This window comes from Theropithecus gelada, chromosome 13, assembly GCF_003255815.1.
Source record: "Theropithecus gelada isolate Dixy chromosome 13, Tgel_1.0, whole genome shotgun sequence".
In the NCBI taxonomy this organism is placed as follows: Eukaryota; Metazoa; Chordata; class Mammalia; order Primates; family Cercopithecidae; genus Theropithecus; species Theropithecus gelada.
In genome coordinates this window covers 19,295,078-19,311,758 of record NC_037681.1, presented here as the reverse complement: position 1 = coordinate 19,311,758, position 16,681 = coordinate 19,295,078, and the positions used below count along the sequence as shown (strand labels likewise).

The following is a 16,681-nucleotide window of genomic DNA, read 5'->3' as shown; positions in this document are numbered from 1 at the left end:
ACCATGTTAGCCAGGATGGTCTCGATCTCCTGACCTCGTGATCTGCCCATCTCGGCCTCCCAAAGTGCTGGGATTACAGGCTTGAGCCACCGCGCCCGGCCAGGCCGAGCTGGTTTTCTTCCCCTCCTGTCTTCCCTGGCCCTTGCTTTGTAGTTCTGTGTGACTGTGTCGTGTCTGGTTATATCTGTGTATACTTCTGCCTCTCCCACTATCTAGATGGCTCGGGGAGGCACACCACACACCAGGTCACCTTCCTCCTTGAACCCCCAGCACCTCGTCCTGTGTCTGTGCAGAGATAAGGCTGGTTGAAAGCTTGTGTGAATGATCTGAAGTCTTCTTCTCTAGTCCAGTCTCCAGGAGCATTGTGATCTTTAGGGGCGTGGGCTTGGTTCCTCTGTACAGTAATGGGTCATAAAAGTGAGTGGTCAAGATCATCCCGGTGAGGGCAGTCCGTGTGGTGCCATAGTTGCTGTACCAGTTAAGAATGCGCCTGGGCCAGGCGCGATGGCTCACGCTTGTAATCCCAGCACTTTGGGAGGCCGAGGTGGGAAGATCATGAGGTCAGGAGATCGAGGCCAGCCTGGCTAACACGGTGAAACCGTGTCTCTACTAAAAATACAAAAAATTAGCCGGGCGAGGTGGCGGGCGCCTGTAGTCCCAGCTACTCCTCAGGAGACTGAGGCAGGAGAATGGCATGAACCCAGGAGGCAGAGCTTGCAGCGAGCTGAGATCGCACCACTGCACTCCAGCCTGGGCGACAGAGCAAGACTCCATCTCAAGAGAAAAAAAAAAAAAAAAAAAAAGAATGCACCTGGTGCACCTGGCTGCAATTTCCTGAAAACCTGACGTACAGTGGCTTAAACAAAGAGTGGGTTTTTTTTCCTTCTGTCATAGCAATCTGGGAGCGGCCACTGTGGCTTTGGCGCAGGAGGCTGGGAAAGGCCGCTTCTCTGATATCATCGGGGGCCTCACCAGCGCTTGTGTTGCAGACTGACAGCAGGAAGAAGGAGGAGAATGAGGGCACTGAGTATCATGAGATTTGGGGTCATATATCTTTAGTGGGCAGTGTTTGCTACCCCGAATGTCTCCTGCCATTAAAATGTTCTGCAAGTGATTTAGGTAGTTGGAGTTTCCTTCCCTATAATGTCCAATATCCATTGAGTTTGTGTCATGCATTCGTTGTATTCATCGTCTGCTTTAGGTACTTAGCAAACTATTGCTGGTATTAACATGCCTTTGTTTACTTCACTGCAGATGAAATTCTGCTGCAAGTGTTTTCCAAGGCTCCGTATGACCCATCGTTTGATGAAACAAGAACAGCAGTCAGATCCATTACAAAGAGAAACACACAAAAAAGCAAGTACATGTCGGTAACCTGACATGCGTATGTACCTCTGCAGACCTCTGTGTTATCTCAAATGTGCGATGCTAGCATTTTAGCGTTCCTTAAATTAACTACTGGGGTGGTGGGGGGCAAAGCCAAACTGAGATGTGAAGAACTCTCTGAAATCCCCTCTACAATCTTCCTCCCAATATGGGAGTCTATAGGCTTCAGTGTGGATATCCCTGTATTTTGGGGTGATCCCTGATGTGCAGTGTCAGGCGCGTTCTGCCACTGTGGAGGCTGTGCAGAGGACGGAAGCCTGGCTTGCAAGTGGGGTTCACTGTTCCTTGTAACAGGAGCTATGAGCTATAAAGCTATTCACCAGCACTTTTTAGGTCACTGCCTGTGAGTGCCCAAGTCACCGGCTTGGGAGAACAATGTCTTCCTACGTCCCTCCCTGTCACCCCTGCCGTCATTCTGCCCCATCCTCTGTAAAATATTTGCCCGGAGAAGCAGAGCTGATTTCTCCTCCAGCACTGATGCTCCAATGCCAATGCTGAGAGGAAGCAGCTGGCCACGTAGGCAAAAATAATGCATATTAACCCCAAATCACACGAAGAAAAGAGAAACCCTGGAAGGTGGACATCATGTGAATTAGGAAGAAAAGTAACAACGAGTAATTAGTTATCAGAATAAACCAGCTTTGTGTGCCGTGAATTATAAGACTCTCAGTAAAGCAGTTTAGTAACTAATCACTCTGCCAATGCATTCCATAAGCCTTTGAGAAAAGATATGAATATTTCACTGCATAATCTCAGTAGCTTGCCCTGAATCATGTTTTATGATGCTCCCTTGGCTGATACATTATGAGGAATACTTTTTTTTTTTTTTTTTAAGATGGAGTTTCGCTCTGTCGCCCAGGCTGGAGTGCAGTGGCGCCATCTCGGCTCACTGCAAGCTCCGCCTCCTGGGTTCACGCCATTCTTCTGCCTCAGCCTCTGAGTAGCTGGGACTACAGGCGCCGCCACCACGCCCGGCTCTTTTTTTGTATTTTTAGTAGAGACGGGGTTTCCCCGTGTTAGCCAGGATGGTCTCGATCTCCTGACCTCATGACCCACCCGCCTTGGCCTCCCAAAGTGCTGGGATTACAGGCGTGAGCCACCGCGCCCGGCCACTAGGAACACATTTTTAGCAAAGTGCTTGCCTGATTAAGTATATCTTTTCTTAATGATTCATCACTGTCTTATGAACAGAGAACTGTCCACATGTCATTTATTGGATCAAAGTGATTGTGCTTGAAATCGTTTGGCATACACCATGTAGGCCTTTCTACCAGTTTTCCCATAGAGTTAATCCTGCCCTGTGCACAAATCTCTCAATGCTTATGCATATTGTCTGTCAAGAGACCATGTGAAAATGAGCTTAGCCCCTGGTGTTGTGTTGGAACTTCAGATGCTTGCAGACACTTCATGACTGCTCTGTGACACTCAGAACAGGTGGGTTCAGGCCAAGTGCATGATGCTGCCCTCAAAATGCCGTGCAGAAGAGTATCAGTTTAAAGGGAATACCTGCAGATCCAATGAAAGACTTAATCACAGCCATGGTTTATTTTCCCATAGGCTATTCCCAACCAAAGAGCTTGAACGATGCTGTATTTGCATCAGGTTCAAAGGAACGAGAGGAACATTTGGCTAAAATATTTGGTAAGTAGCCTCCTGCCATGAAGCCTTTAGCCTGTGTTTGAAGAGTTACCTGCTTGCATGCTTGTCCCGAGTTGTCACTCAAGTAGCCTGTTCCTGCTGCCTTGAGGGGAAAGCAGCTGCTTTGCCTTGAGGCTAGAATCTGTTTCTCCATGAGTCAAAACCTCAATAAATTAAGCCCAACGTGGAAAATAAACACCTGGAAAGGATCCTGCTCCTCAAAAAGTGATCTCTGGAGCAGGAGCATCTGGTAGTGTGAGAATACCCTGGGGAGACTGTTTAAAAGAGACACCCCAGGCCGGGCACGGTGACTCAGGCCTGTAGTCCCAGCACTTTGGGAGGCTGAGGTGGGAGGATCACCTGAGGTCAGGAGTTCGAGACCAGCCTGGCCAACATGGTGAAACCCCGTCTCTACTAAAAATACAAAAATCAGCCGGGCGTGGTGGCGGGCGCCTGTTATCCCAGCTACTTGGGAGGCTGAGGCAGGATAATTGCTTGAACCCAGGAGGTGGAACTTACAGGGAGCTGAGATCACGCCGCTGCACTCCAGCCTGGGTGACAGAGCAAGGCTCCATCTCAAAAAAAAGAAAAAAAGAAAAAGGATAAAAAGAGACACCCCTTGGCCGGGCGCGGTGCCTCATACATATGATCCCAGGGCTTTGGGAGGCCAAGGCGAGAGGATTGCTGGAGGGCAGAAGTTCGGGACCAGCCTGAGCAACATACCAAAAACCGCTAAAACAACTCCCCCGACACATGACAAATTAGCCAAGTGTGGTGGCATGTGCCTGTGGTCCTAGCTACACGGGAGGCTGAGGTGGTGAAGCAGGACGAGCCACAGACAAAACTCCTCAGACACCAAGTTAAAGAAGGAAGGGGTTTATTCGGCCGGGGGCATTGGCAAGACTCCTGTCTCAAGAGCCGAGCTCCCCGAGTGAACAATTCCTGTCCCTTTTAAGGGCTCACAACTCTCAGGGGGTGCGTGCGAGAGGGTCGTGACTGATTGAGCAAGCAGGGGGTACGTGACTGGGGGCTGCAGGCACCGGTAATTAGATGGGAACAAAACAGGACAGGGATTTTCACAGTGCATTTCTATACAATATCTGTGATCTATAGATAACATAACTGATTAGGTCAGGGGTTGATCTTTAACTACCAGGCGCAGGGTGCGGTGCCGGGCTGTCTGCTTGCGGATTTCATTTCTGCCTTTTAGTTTTGACTTTTTATTTCTTTGGAGGCAGAAATTGGGCATAAGACAGTATGAGGGGTGGTCTCCTCCCTTAGTGGGAGGATCTTTTGAGCCCAGGAGTTTGAGGCTGCCATGAGCTATGATTGTGCCACTGTACTCCAGCCTGGGCAGCAGAGCTATACTGTCTGTTAAAAAAAAAAGAGAGAGAGAGAGAGATGTCTTATTTCATGTTCAGTGATCATTTATGTGCGGTGGGGTGAGACCTTTGCATCACTAGGTTTTAAAGCCCTTCAGGTGATTCTAGGCTGTGACTCATTCATCTTCTCCAAGCTTCTCATTTACTATTTGAGAAAAACGAAGGCCCAGATGGAAAGTGGTGGGGTGGGGAGCTCCAGGAATCTGTCCCTTTACCAAAACAACAATTTAGCTGGCAAAACTACGTTAAGTAGCTATGGAATATTGGCGTCTAGTAGAACACTTGCAGTGTCCAAGAGTGAGCCTGATGAAGAGGTTGCCAAATTTCAGCATTTCGGGTAGTGGCTACCATCCTCCCTTCCCAAGCCCTGTGATAGGCAGCAGTGTGGAGAGCAGTCCACATTCCTAGCAAGGATTGCTGGTGCCAGGATGGGCAATAGAGACCTGTCTTCTAAAACTCAGGTTGTGTATTTGATTGCTGATTGCTATTTTAGAACACCAAGGGGCTAACACTAAGACTGACCATTGTTTTAACTGGCATTGTTAAATGCCAGTTAAAAAACTCTGTGGGCTGAAGAGGCTTCCAAGCAACCCTGTTGAGGGGATTTAAGGAAATAAGGTTTTTTGTTTTTCTCTTTTTGGAAATAGACACTTAAGGAAACTTTTGTCAGGTCATTGACTAACTTCAGATATAAGAAAACAGAAAATTCAGCATTCTCACACAACAAGAACTACACACTTTGCAAAACTAGTTTGGAAAAGTTACAAAAAAAATTGCTTCAGCCTTCAATAAGCAAAAATCAACAATCACTGAAAGAGACGATTAGGTTTCCAGAGTTATTAAAATGTAATACACAGAATGTCCATCTCTCAACATAAAATTATAAAACATACAAAGAAGCAGGAAAGGATGGCTCATTCACAGGAAAAAGGAATTTGGCAGAACTGGTTCCTGAGGAAACCTGGGAATTAAAATTACTACACAAGATGTTAAATCAACTGTCTTCAAATGTTCACTGAACTTAAAGGAGATCATTAACAAATAAGGAAATCAGGAAAACAATATATAAATAATATCAATAAAGAGATAGAAATTATTGAAAAGAGCCAAAAAAATTCTGGAGCTGAAAAGTATAATAAATGAATACTTGGCTCATGCCCATTAATCCCAGAACTTTAGGAGGCCAAGACAGGTGGATCACGAGGTCAGGAGATTGAGACCATCCTGGCTAACATGGTGAAATCCCGTCTCTACTAAAAATACAAAAATTAGCCGGGTGTGGTGGTGGGCACCTGTAGTCCCAGCTACTCGGGAGGCTGAGGCAGGAGAATGGCATGAACCTGGGAGGCGGAGCTTGCAGTGAGCCAAGATGGTGCCACTGCACTCTAGCCTGGGCAACAGAGCAAGACTCTGTCTCGAAAAAAAAAAAAAAAGAAAGGATCAGCACACTTAAAGATAAGACATTGAAAGTATCCAGCCTGAGATGCAGAAAGAAAAAAAAAAGAGAAAATGAATAGAACATGTGGGACTTGTGGAGCATCATCAGGCATACTAAAATATACATTATGGGAATCTCAGAAGGAGAAGACAAAGAGAGAGACCCGAAGAGAATGTTTGAATAAAGAATGGCCCCAAACTTCTTGAATATGTTGAAAGACATGAATATGCACATTCAAGTTGCTCAGTGAACTCCAAGCACAATACTCAGAGATTCACAGTGAAACACGTTATCATCAAATTGTCAAAATCCATACACAAAGGGAATCTTGAAAGCAGTAACAGAGAAGTGACTCATAGCATAAAAGGAACCCTCAGTAAAATTCACCACTCATTGCTCCTCAACAACCACAGAGGGTAGAAGGCAGGATGGCACATTCAAAGTTCTGAAAGAAAAATAATGTAATCAGCAGGGCATGGTGGCTCATGCCTGTAATCCCAGCACTTTGGGAGGCCGATGTGGGCAGATCACATGAGCCCAGGAATTCAAGACCAGCCTGGGCAATATGGCAAAACCCTGTCTCTACTAAAAATACAAAAAAAAAAAAATTAGTTGGGTGTGATGGTGCACACCTGTAGTCCCAGCTATTCAGCAAACTGAGGCGGGAGGATCACCTGAGCCTGGGAAGTCCAGGCTGCAGTGAGCTGAGATTGCGCCACTGCATTCCAGCCTGGGTGATGGGAGTGAGATCCTTTCTTGAAAAAAAAAAAAAAAAGAAAAATACTGTCAAGCAAGAGTTATCTGACAAAATTATCTTTCCAGAATAAAAGAGAAATAGAACATTTTCAGATAAACAAAAGCTGAGAGACCCGCCTTATGAGAAATGGCAAAGAGAGCCCTTCAGGCTGAAATGAAGGGACGTTTGACAGTCACTTGAAGACATAAGAAAAAAAAATGCTGGCAAAGGTAACTACCAGTTCTAAAAGTCTTATTGTACTTTAAGTTTCATCTATAACTTCTGCCTTTTAAAAATATTATTTAAAAGGCGAATGCATGAAATAATAATTACACATCTGTTAATGGTCTTACAATGTATAAGGATAGATTCTGTAATAACAACAATATAAAGGGAAGGGAATAGAGATATATATGTGCAGAGTGTTTGTATACTATTGAAACTAAGTTGATACCATGCAAACTAGGTTGTTATAAATTTAAGATAACTAGGTGTTTAAGTTTAAACAATTTTTTTTTTTTTTTGAGACGGAGTCTCGCTCTGTTGCCCAGGCTGGAGTGCAGTGGCCAGATCTCAACTCTCTGCAAGCTCCGCCTCCCGGGTTCACGCCATTCTCCTGCCTCAGCCTCCCAAGTAGCTGGGACTACAGGCGCCCACCACCTCGCCCAGCTAGTTTTTTGTATTTTTTAGTAGAGACGGGGTTTCACTGGTTAGCCGGGATGGTCTCGATCTCCTGACCTCGTGATCCACCCGTCTCGGCCTCCCAAAGTGCTGGGATTACAGGCTTGAGCCACCGCGCCCAGCTAAACAAATTTTAACTTAACTAGTTTAGGTGTTTCCAAGGTAACCAGTAAATAATAACTAAAAAAAGATGGAATAAAAGAGTAAAAGAGTTGAAGCCATGCAGGGTGGCTCATGCCTGTAATCCCAGCCCTTTGGGAGGCTGAGGTGGGGGGATCACCTGAGGGCAGGCGTTTGAGACCAGCCTGGCCAACATGATGAAACCCTGTCTCTACTAAAAATACAAAAGTTAGCCGGGTGTGGTGGCAAGTGTCTGTAATCCCAGCTACTTGGGAGCCTGAGGCAGGAGAATTGCTTGAACCTGGGAGGCAGAGGTTGCCATGAGCTGAGATCACGCCATTGCACTCCAGCCTGGGCAACAAGAGTGATACTCTATCTCAAAAAAAAAAAAAAAAGAAAGAAAAGAAAAAAGAGAAAGAGTCAAATGGAACATTATAAAGAACCAACTTAAAAAAAAAAAGCAGTAATGGGGGAATGAGGAGCAAAAGAAAACACACACAAAACACAAACCCCTAAATGACTGAAAACACAACACACATATACACAACAAATAGCAAAATGGCTGGGCCTGGTGGCCCATGCCTGTAAGCCCAGCACTTTGGGAGGCTGAGGCGGGCAGATCACTTAAGCTCAGGAGTTCAAGACCAGCCTGGCCAACACGGTGAGACTCCGTCTTTACTAAAATACAAAAATTAGCTGAGCATGGTGGTACATGCCTGTAATCCCAGCTACTCAGGAGGCTGAGGCAGGAGAATGGTGTGAACCCAGGAGGCAGAGCTTGCAGTGAGCCAAGATGGCGCCACTGCACTCCAGCCTGGGCAACAGTGAAAGACTCCGTCTCAAAAAAAAAAAAGGGCGGGGGGTCTTAAATAAATAACCTAATTGTACACCTAAAGGAACTAGAAAAAGAACAGCATATTAAGTTGAAAGCCAGAAGAAAGAAGGAAATAGTAAAGTATACAGAGGAAAGAAGTGAAATAACAGAAAATAGAAGAGAACTGATGAAACCCAAAATTAGTTGCTTAAAAACACCAACGAAATTGACAGACTTCTAGCTAGATTGGCAAAGAAAGAAGAGGACCCATTATTAATTCAGAAATTAGAGTGGGAATATTACTACTGATTTTCTGGAAATAGAAAGGATTTAATGAGAGAAGAATATGAACATTTGTATGCTCACAAATTGGAAGACCTAGATGAAATTTTGAGATTCCTGGAAGCCCATGAACTTGCAAAATTGACTCCAGAAGAATAAGAAAATCTGAATAGACACATAACAAGTAAGGAGAATGAATCAGTAATCAAAACTTTCCAACGAAGAAAGTCTAGAATTAGATGTGTTCTCTGGCAAAATCTGCAAAAGCTATAAATAGAGCTAACACCAGTCCTCAAACTCTTCCAAGAAACTGAAGAGGAAGAAACACTTCCTAGCTTACTCTAAGAGGCCAGTATGGCCCTGATACCAAAGGCAGACAAAGTCACTACAGGAAGACTAAAAACAAATGTCTCTTGTAAACAGAAAAATCCTCAACAGAACATTAGCTAACCAAATCCAATAGCCTATTAAAAGAACTATTCACCAGACCAAGAAGGATTAATTTCTGGAACAGAAGGATGGTTGAACGTAATAAAAATCACTGTAATATACCACATTAATATAATGAAGGAGGAAAACTATCATTTCAATTGATGCAGATACAGTATTTGACAAATTTCAACACTCTTTCATGATAAAAAAAAAAAAAAAAAAAAACTCAACAAACTAGAAACAGAAGGAAACTACCACAACATAATAAAGGCCTGTTTGAAAAACCCACCGATGATATCATGCTCAATGGTGAAAGACTGAAAGCTTTCCTCAAAGATCAGGAACAGGGCAAGGATGCCTGCTCTCACCAATTCTATTCAATACAGTACTGGAAGTCATAGCCAGAGTCATTAGGCAAGAAAAAGAAATGAGGCATCCAAATTGGAAAGGAAGAAGTCTCTGGTTGCAGATGACTTGATCTTATATGTTGAAAACCGTATAGACTCCACACACACACACACACACACACGCACACGTTAGAACCAGTAAATGAATTTAGCAAAGTTGTGGGGTACAAATTGAACACACAAAAATCAGTTGTGCAGTTCTGTTTTTATACACTAACAATATATACACTAATAATCCAAACAAGATAGGAGAACAATTAATTCCATTTACAATTATATCAAAAAACAATAAAATAATTAGAGATAAATTTAGCCAAGAAAGTGAAAGACTTATACCGATACTGAAAACTACAAAGAATTGATGAAAGAAAATAGAGAGACAAAGAATCTCATGTTCATGGACTGAAAAACTTAATATTGTTAAGATGTCAAAATTGACCTGGCATGGTGGCTCACACCTGTAATTTTAGCACTTGGGAGGCTGAGGCAAGAGGATCACTTGAGCCCAGGTGTTTGAGATCCAGCCTGGGCAGCACAGTAAGACCTGGTAACTATTTTTTTAAAAAAAAAAGATGTCAAAGTTGCCCAGAGTGATCTGCACATTCAATATAATCCCTATCAAAATCTCAAGGGCTTTTTTCCCAGCAAGAGAAAAATCATAAGATTCATATGGAATTTCAAATGCGCCAAACAGCAAAAATAGTCCTGAAAAAGAAGAAAAAAGTTGGAGGAATTTCACTTTCTCATTTGAAAACTTGCTACAAAGCCCAGTTATCCAAACAGTGTGATACTAGTATAAGGCTAATCATATAAACCAATAGAGTAGAATAGAAAGTTTATAAAGAAATGCATATGTCTACGGTCAGTTGATTTTCTTTTCTTTTTTTTTTTTTTTTTTTTTGAGATGGAGTCTCACTCTGTCACCCAGGCTGGAGTGCAGTGGCGTGATCTTGGCTCACTGCAACCTTCATCTCCTGGATCCCAGTTCAAGCAATTATCTTGCCTCAGCCTCCTGAGTAGCTGGGATTACAGGTACCTGCCACCATGCCCAGCTTATTTTTATTTTATTTTATTTTTTTGAGACAGAGTCTCACTCTGTCACTCAGGCTGGATTACAGTGATACGATCTCAGCTCACTGCAAGCTCTGCCTCCTGGGTTCATGCCATTCTCCTGCCTCAGCCTCCCGAGTAGCTGGGACTACAGGCACCCGCCACCATGCCTGGCTAATTTTTTGTAATTTTAGTAGAGATGGGGTTTCACTGTGTTAGCCAGGATGGTCTCGATCTCCTGACCTCATGATTTGCCCGCCTTGGCCTCCCAAAGTGCTGGGATTGCAGGCGTGAGCCATTGTGCCCAGCCAGTCAATTGATTTTCAACAAGGGTGTCAAAGCCAACAGAGTGGAAATAACAGTCTCTTCAACAAATGGTCCTGGGAAAACTGGAAGGTCACAGGCAAAAGAATGAAGCTAGCTCATTACCTTATACCATATACAAAAATTCAAAGTGGGTCAATGATCTAAATTTATGAGCAAAAACTACTAGTCTCTTAGAAGTAACCATAGGTGAAAATCTTCATGACCTTGAATTAGGCATGTGGTGTTTTAAGTTTGACACCAAAAGCAGGCAAAAAGAGAAAAAAATAGCTAAATTGGACGTCGTCAAAATTAGAAACTGTTGTATATCAAAGGCATTTCTCCCACAGAATGAGAGAAAATGTTGGCAAATCACATATCTGGATGAGGGATCAATATCCAGAAGACACAGGAAACTCCTGTAACTTAACAACAACAAAACAAACAACCCACTCCAAAAATGGGCAAATAACTTGAATAGCCATTTTCCAAAGAAGATACACAAATGGCTAATAAACACATAAAAAGATGCTCAACGTCATTAGTCATTAGGCAGATGCAAATTACCACTATTCACACTTCTTAGAATGGCTTTTTTTTTTTTTTTTTTTGAGACAGAGTCTCGCTCTGTTGCCCAGCCTGGAGTGCAGTGGCCGGATCTCGGCTCACTGCAAGCTCCACCTCCTGGGTTCACGCCATTCTCCTGCCTCAGCCTCCCGAGTAGCTGGGACTACAGGCACCCGCCACCAAGCCCGGCTAATTTTTTGTATTTGTAGTAGAGATGGGGTTTCACTGTGAAACCCCGTCTATGTGTTAGCCGGGTGGTCTCGATCTCCTGACCTCGTGATCCGCCCCACTCGGCCTCCCAAAGTGCTGAGATTACAGGCGTGAGCCACCATGTCCAGCCTTTTTTTTTCTTTTTTTGAGACAAAGTCTTGCTCTGTCACCCAGGCTGGAGCGCAATGGTGCGATCTCAGATTACTGCAACCTCCACCTCCCAAGTTCAAGCAATTCTCCTGCCTCGGCCTCCCTAGTAGCTGAGATTATAGTGCCTGCCACCAAACCTGGCTAATTTTTGCATTTTTAGTAGAGATGGGGTTTTGCCATGTGGGCCAGGCTGGTCACGAACTCCTGACCTCAGGTGATCTACCCACCTTGGCCTCCGAAAGTGCTGGGATTACAGGTGTGAGCCACCATGCCCAGTCAGAATGGCTATTTTTTTTTTTTTTTTTTAAGAAAAATAACAAATGTTGGTGAGGATGAAGGAAACTGAGACCCTCATACATTGCTGGTGGGAAGGTAAGATGGTGCAGCTGCTACATGTCCATTTTGTGCTGTTATAATGGAATATCACAGGCTGGGTAATTTGTAATAAATTGAAATTTATTGGCTCACAATTCTGAAGGCTGGGAAGTCCAAGACTGAGAGGCCAGCATCTGGCAAGAACCTTCTTGCTGTATCATCATCCCATGGCAGAAAGCAGAAATGCCATAGAGGGTGAAAGACAGAGCAAGGGAGGGCCGAACTTGTCCTTTTACATGATATGCACTCTTGTGATAACTAACCCATTCCTGTGCAAACCATATTAATCTCTTAATGAGGGCATAATTTCCATGACCCAAACACCTCCACTAGGCCCTACCTCCTAACATGACAACCACATTGGGAATCAAATTTCCAGCACATGAAATTTGATAACACATTTAAACCATAGCAATGGGTATAGAGTTTCTGTTTCAGTTGATTTTTTTTTTTTTTTTTTTGAGATGGAGTCTCGCCCTGTTACCCAGGCTGGAATGCAATGGTGCAATATCAGCTCACTGCAACCTCTGCCTCCCTGGTTCAAGCGATTCTCTTGCCTCAGCCTCCTCCGTAGCTGGGATTACAGGTATGCACTACCATGCCTGGCGAATTTTTTGTATTTTTAGTAGAGATGGGGTTTCACCATGTTGGTCAGGCTGGTCTCGAACTCCTGACCTCATGCTCTGCCTGCCTCAGCCTCCCAAAGTGCTGGGATTACAGGCGTGAGCCACTGTGCCTCCCCGTTTCAGTTGATTTAAAAGTTCTGGTCCGGGCGCAGTGGCTCACGGCTGTAATCCCAGCACTTTGGGAGGCCGAGATGGGCGGATCACGAGGTCAGGAGATTGAGCCCATCCTGGCTAACATGGTGAAACCCCGTATCTACTAAAAATACAAAAATTAGCCGGGCGCGGTGGCGGGCGCCTGTAGTCCCAGCTACTTGGGAGGCTGAGGCAGGAGAATGGCGTGAACCCGGGAGGCGGAGCTTGCAGTGAGTGGAGATCACGCCACTGCACTCCAGCCTGGGCGACAGAGCGAGACTCTGTCTCAAAAAAAAAAAAAAAAAAAGAAGTTCTGGAGGCCAAGTGCCTCAATCTCAGCACTTTGGGAGGCCAAGGCAAGTGGATTGCTTGAGGTTAGAAGTTCAAGACCAGCCTGACCAACATGGTGAAACCCCGTCTCTACTAAAAATTTAAAAAAAATTAGCTGGGTGTGGTGGCATGAGCCTGTAGTTCCAGCTGGTTGGAAGCCTGAAGTGGGAGGACATTTGAGCCTGGCGGGCAGAGGTTGCAGTGAGCTGAGACTGCACTACTGCACTCCAGCCTGGAGTTCTGAAAATAAATAGCGGTGATGTTTACACAACACTGTGAATGTTTTGAATGCCCTTAAATCGTACACTTAAATAGAGTGAAAAGGGACCAGGCATTGTGGCTCATGCCTGTAATTTCAACACTTTGCGAGGCTGAGGTGGGAGGCTCACTTGAGGCCAGGAGTTCCAGACCAGCCTAGGCAACATAGTGAGACCCTGTTCCTACAAAAACTTAAAAAATGAGCCGAGTGTGGTGACGCATGCCTGTAGTCTCAGCTACGCAGGAGGCTGAGGCGGGAGGATCGCTTGAGGCCAAGAGTTCAAGGCTTCAGTGAGCTATGATTGTAGCACAGCAGTTCAGCTTGGGTGACACAGCGAGACTTTGTCTCTAAATAAATAGTAGAAATGGAAATTTCATGTTAAGTGTATTTTACTACCACCACCACCACCACCACAGAGCTAAAGCCAAGGCCCAGGGAAGTCCTCTTTAGCAGAGAGCTGAGACGGAGGAAAGGGTTCTGAACCACAGCTGTCTGCTGAAGGAAGCTGTGCAAATGCCAGTGAAGTCTCCCCTGAGGGTGCCTGGGCTGTGCGTCGGGAGCGAAGGTTGAGGGTCGCCTTAGGTGTGAGAAGGAGCAACCGGGACAGTGGCACTGATGCTTCCCCCCGGGTTAGGAGGCATTCGGATCACAGAGCGATGCCTGTTCATTCCTGCTCACAAGGGAGCAGATCTCTCGACACCCGGTGGGTCTCCTTTCCGGCAGCTGTCCGTGTCAGGAGCGCTGGGCCTGCTCCTCCCCATGGAGCCATCACAGAGGCCTCGGGCAGTCTGCATAGACCACTGCCTGGCAGGTGACCAGGAGGGATGAATGAGCAGATGCAGGTAGCACTTGCAGTCCCCCTCGCTGTGCCCTCAGCACCTGCTGTCTAGGAGGCAAAGGCCTTGTTCTCGGCCTCCCAGGTGACCCCGTGTCTCTGAACGTGGCCCCGTATGTGTAGGAGGCGGGTGATTGCACCTGAAGATGGGAGAAGAGTTGGGAATTTGGGAAGCTCCCATCACCCCTCAAGAGCCCACTGACCGGCCCAGCACCCGCCAGGTGGGCCTTGGCATTGGAGGCCACGGCTCAACTCTGCAGTTCCCTCTGGGCAGCATTTTCAGGGACTCGTAGGTCCCCATGGTCCTCAAGGAGGGGTGGTGAGAGCAGCTCCTCATTGTCCTGGTGACCCTCATGGTTCATTTTCTGGTGTCTCTGTGGTGAGCTCCTGTTACGTCGAGCGAGTAAAAACCACCGAGAACCAGCAGCCCCAGAAATGCACCGAGAATAAATATAGGATGAGTGGGGTTTGTGAGGACTGTTTTCTGTGTCTTAGCAGGGAAAGCCTGGAAGGGAAGGTAAAACTTCTGCTTCCCAGGGAAGCCAGAAGCCTGAGAACTTAAAAGGGAAAGAGAACTTAATACGTTTCAAAAATGTACCCTCATGGATTAGCAACAGTTTTATAAACAGAGAGTTTTCCCAGCTTATAGAATCTGTGCTGATTCATCTGTGCCCCCACAAACTTTACCCTATTTTTAAGAGTCATCTTGCGAACAGCCTGAAAGGTGCATCAGAATGACAACGGAAACAAGAAGAATTATTAGGGCACGAAGTATCGGGAGATCTGAGGCCATATATCTATAGCACACAGTGTTTACTGCCCAGGATATCTCAGACAATCACAGTTTTCTGGAAATGATTTCGGTAATTGGAGTTTTCCTTCCCAAGACAAGGCATTTTAGGGAATAGCGTCCTATATCCGTGGAGTTTGCGTCCTGTAGTCACTATATTCATAGACTGCTTTAGGTACTTACAGAGCAAAAGATACCAGTCCTGCATTACTGCCATTAACGTGCCTTTGTTTGCTTCACTGGAGATGAAATTCTACTGCAGGTGTTTCCCAAGGTTCCATATGACCCGTCATTTAGCGAAACAACAGCAGTCCGATCCATTACAAAGACAGACATGAGAAAAGGCAAGTGTATGCCGTTAACACAGTAAGTGCACACATTTCTGTAGGCCTATGTGTTGTCTTCAATGTGCCGTTATCATCCTAGCAGTCTCTAAACCAACTGCTGCTGGCGGGGCAAAGCCAAATGGAGATAGGAAGGAAACAACTGTCTGAAATCCTCTCTGTAACCTTCCCCCCGCTGTGGAGTCTGTGCTCCGAAGCGTGACTATCCCTGTATTTTGGGGTGATCCTTGATGTTAGGCAGGTTCTGCCACCCTGGAGGTATTCAGAGGACAGAAACCTGATCTGCAAGCGGGGTTCCCCGTTCCCGACAACAGGAGCCCCTAGCAGCATTATAACTTTCAACCCAACACACGAATCCTAAGTGCACAATGTGGTTTGAGAGGGTTAGTGCAGTCATTAATACCGCATTCAGTGGATGATAAAAAAAAAGACTAAAAAATGACTTAGCTTAGGCACATCCAGAGAAATGACACATGTGAAGAGCGCACGCTTTCCCAAAAAGCAGCTTCATATTAGGGGAAACATTTAGCACGTTGGGAATTAAGATAGGTATCTGCTCACAATAATAAGGATAGAATAGTGTACTGGAAATCTGCCAGCTGTGGGTGCAAGTGCCCCAGGCAGGGGGGGGAATGGGCACTGTGTTGGTATTCTGCAGATGTTTGCGCCCCAGTTCCTGAGGGTAGTCTCCGTGAGGGTAGTCAGGACAACTGCCTGGGCACCTCTGCAGTCGGCAGTGAGGCGGCCCCGCTCTCTACATCAAGGCATTCACTTTCAAACACACATTTGCTCTTACAAGTTGAGTTCTATATTAGCATTTCAACTTAGAAATGGAAAATAAGATCAGGCGCGGTGGCTCACGCCTGTAATCCCAGCACTTTGGGAGGCCGAGGTGAGTGGATCACTTGAGGTCAGGAGTTCGAGACCAGCCTGACCAACATGGCGAAACCCTGTCTCTACGAAACATACAAAAAATTAACTGGGCGTGGTGGCACATGCCTGTAGACCCAGCTACTTGGGAGGCTGAGACATGAGAATCACTTGGACGTGGGAGGTGGAGTCGTGCCACTGCACTCCAGCCTGGGTGACAGCGAGACTCTGTCTCAAAAGACAAAAAAACAAAAAACGGAATACAAAATATGGGCCCAAGGTGCTTGCAAATGTGTACTGATGAAGATCCTTTTTCTTCTTTTTTTTTTTTTATGTGTCTTATCAAAGCAACCAGTGTTGCTTGGAATTCTCCTGGACCAGAATATTTCCTTGGCAGTGTGGACAAAATTCCCGATAAAGGTAAATGCAAATGCATAACATTGGAATTGAGGGTCGATAAGTCGTCGTTCTTCTCCCCCCCCCTTTTTTTTTCTCCATGGAGTCTCGCTCTGTCACCCAGGCTG

At 45.5% G+C, this 16,681-nt stretch overlaps 1 protein-coding gene across 1 annotated transcript in view; it reads left to right on the top strand.

The window, feature by feature from the left end:
* C13H2orf92 (chromosome 13 C2orf92 homolog) overlaps window positions 1-16,681 on the top strand; it is a 35,716-nt gene that overhangs the window by 5,487 nt on the left and 13,548 nt on the right. The window contains exons 2-5 of the mRNA XM_025354570.1: window positions 1,255-1,356; window positions 2,944-3,027; window positions 15,189-15,287; window positions 16,506-16,577. Coding sequence (XP_025210355.1) covers window positions 1,255-1,356; window positions 2,944-3,027; window positions 15,189-15,287; window positions 16,506-16,577 — 357 coding nt within the window. The remainder of the gene's footprint in view (window positions 1-1,254; window positions 1,357-2,943; window positions 3,028-15,188; window positions 15,288-16,505; window positions 16,578-16,681) is intronic.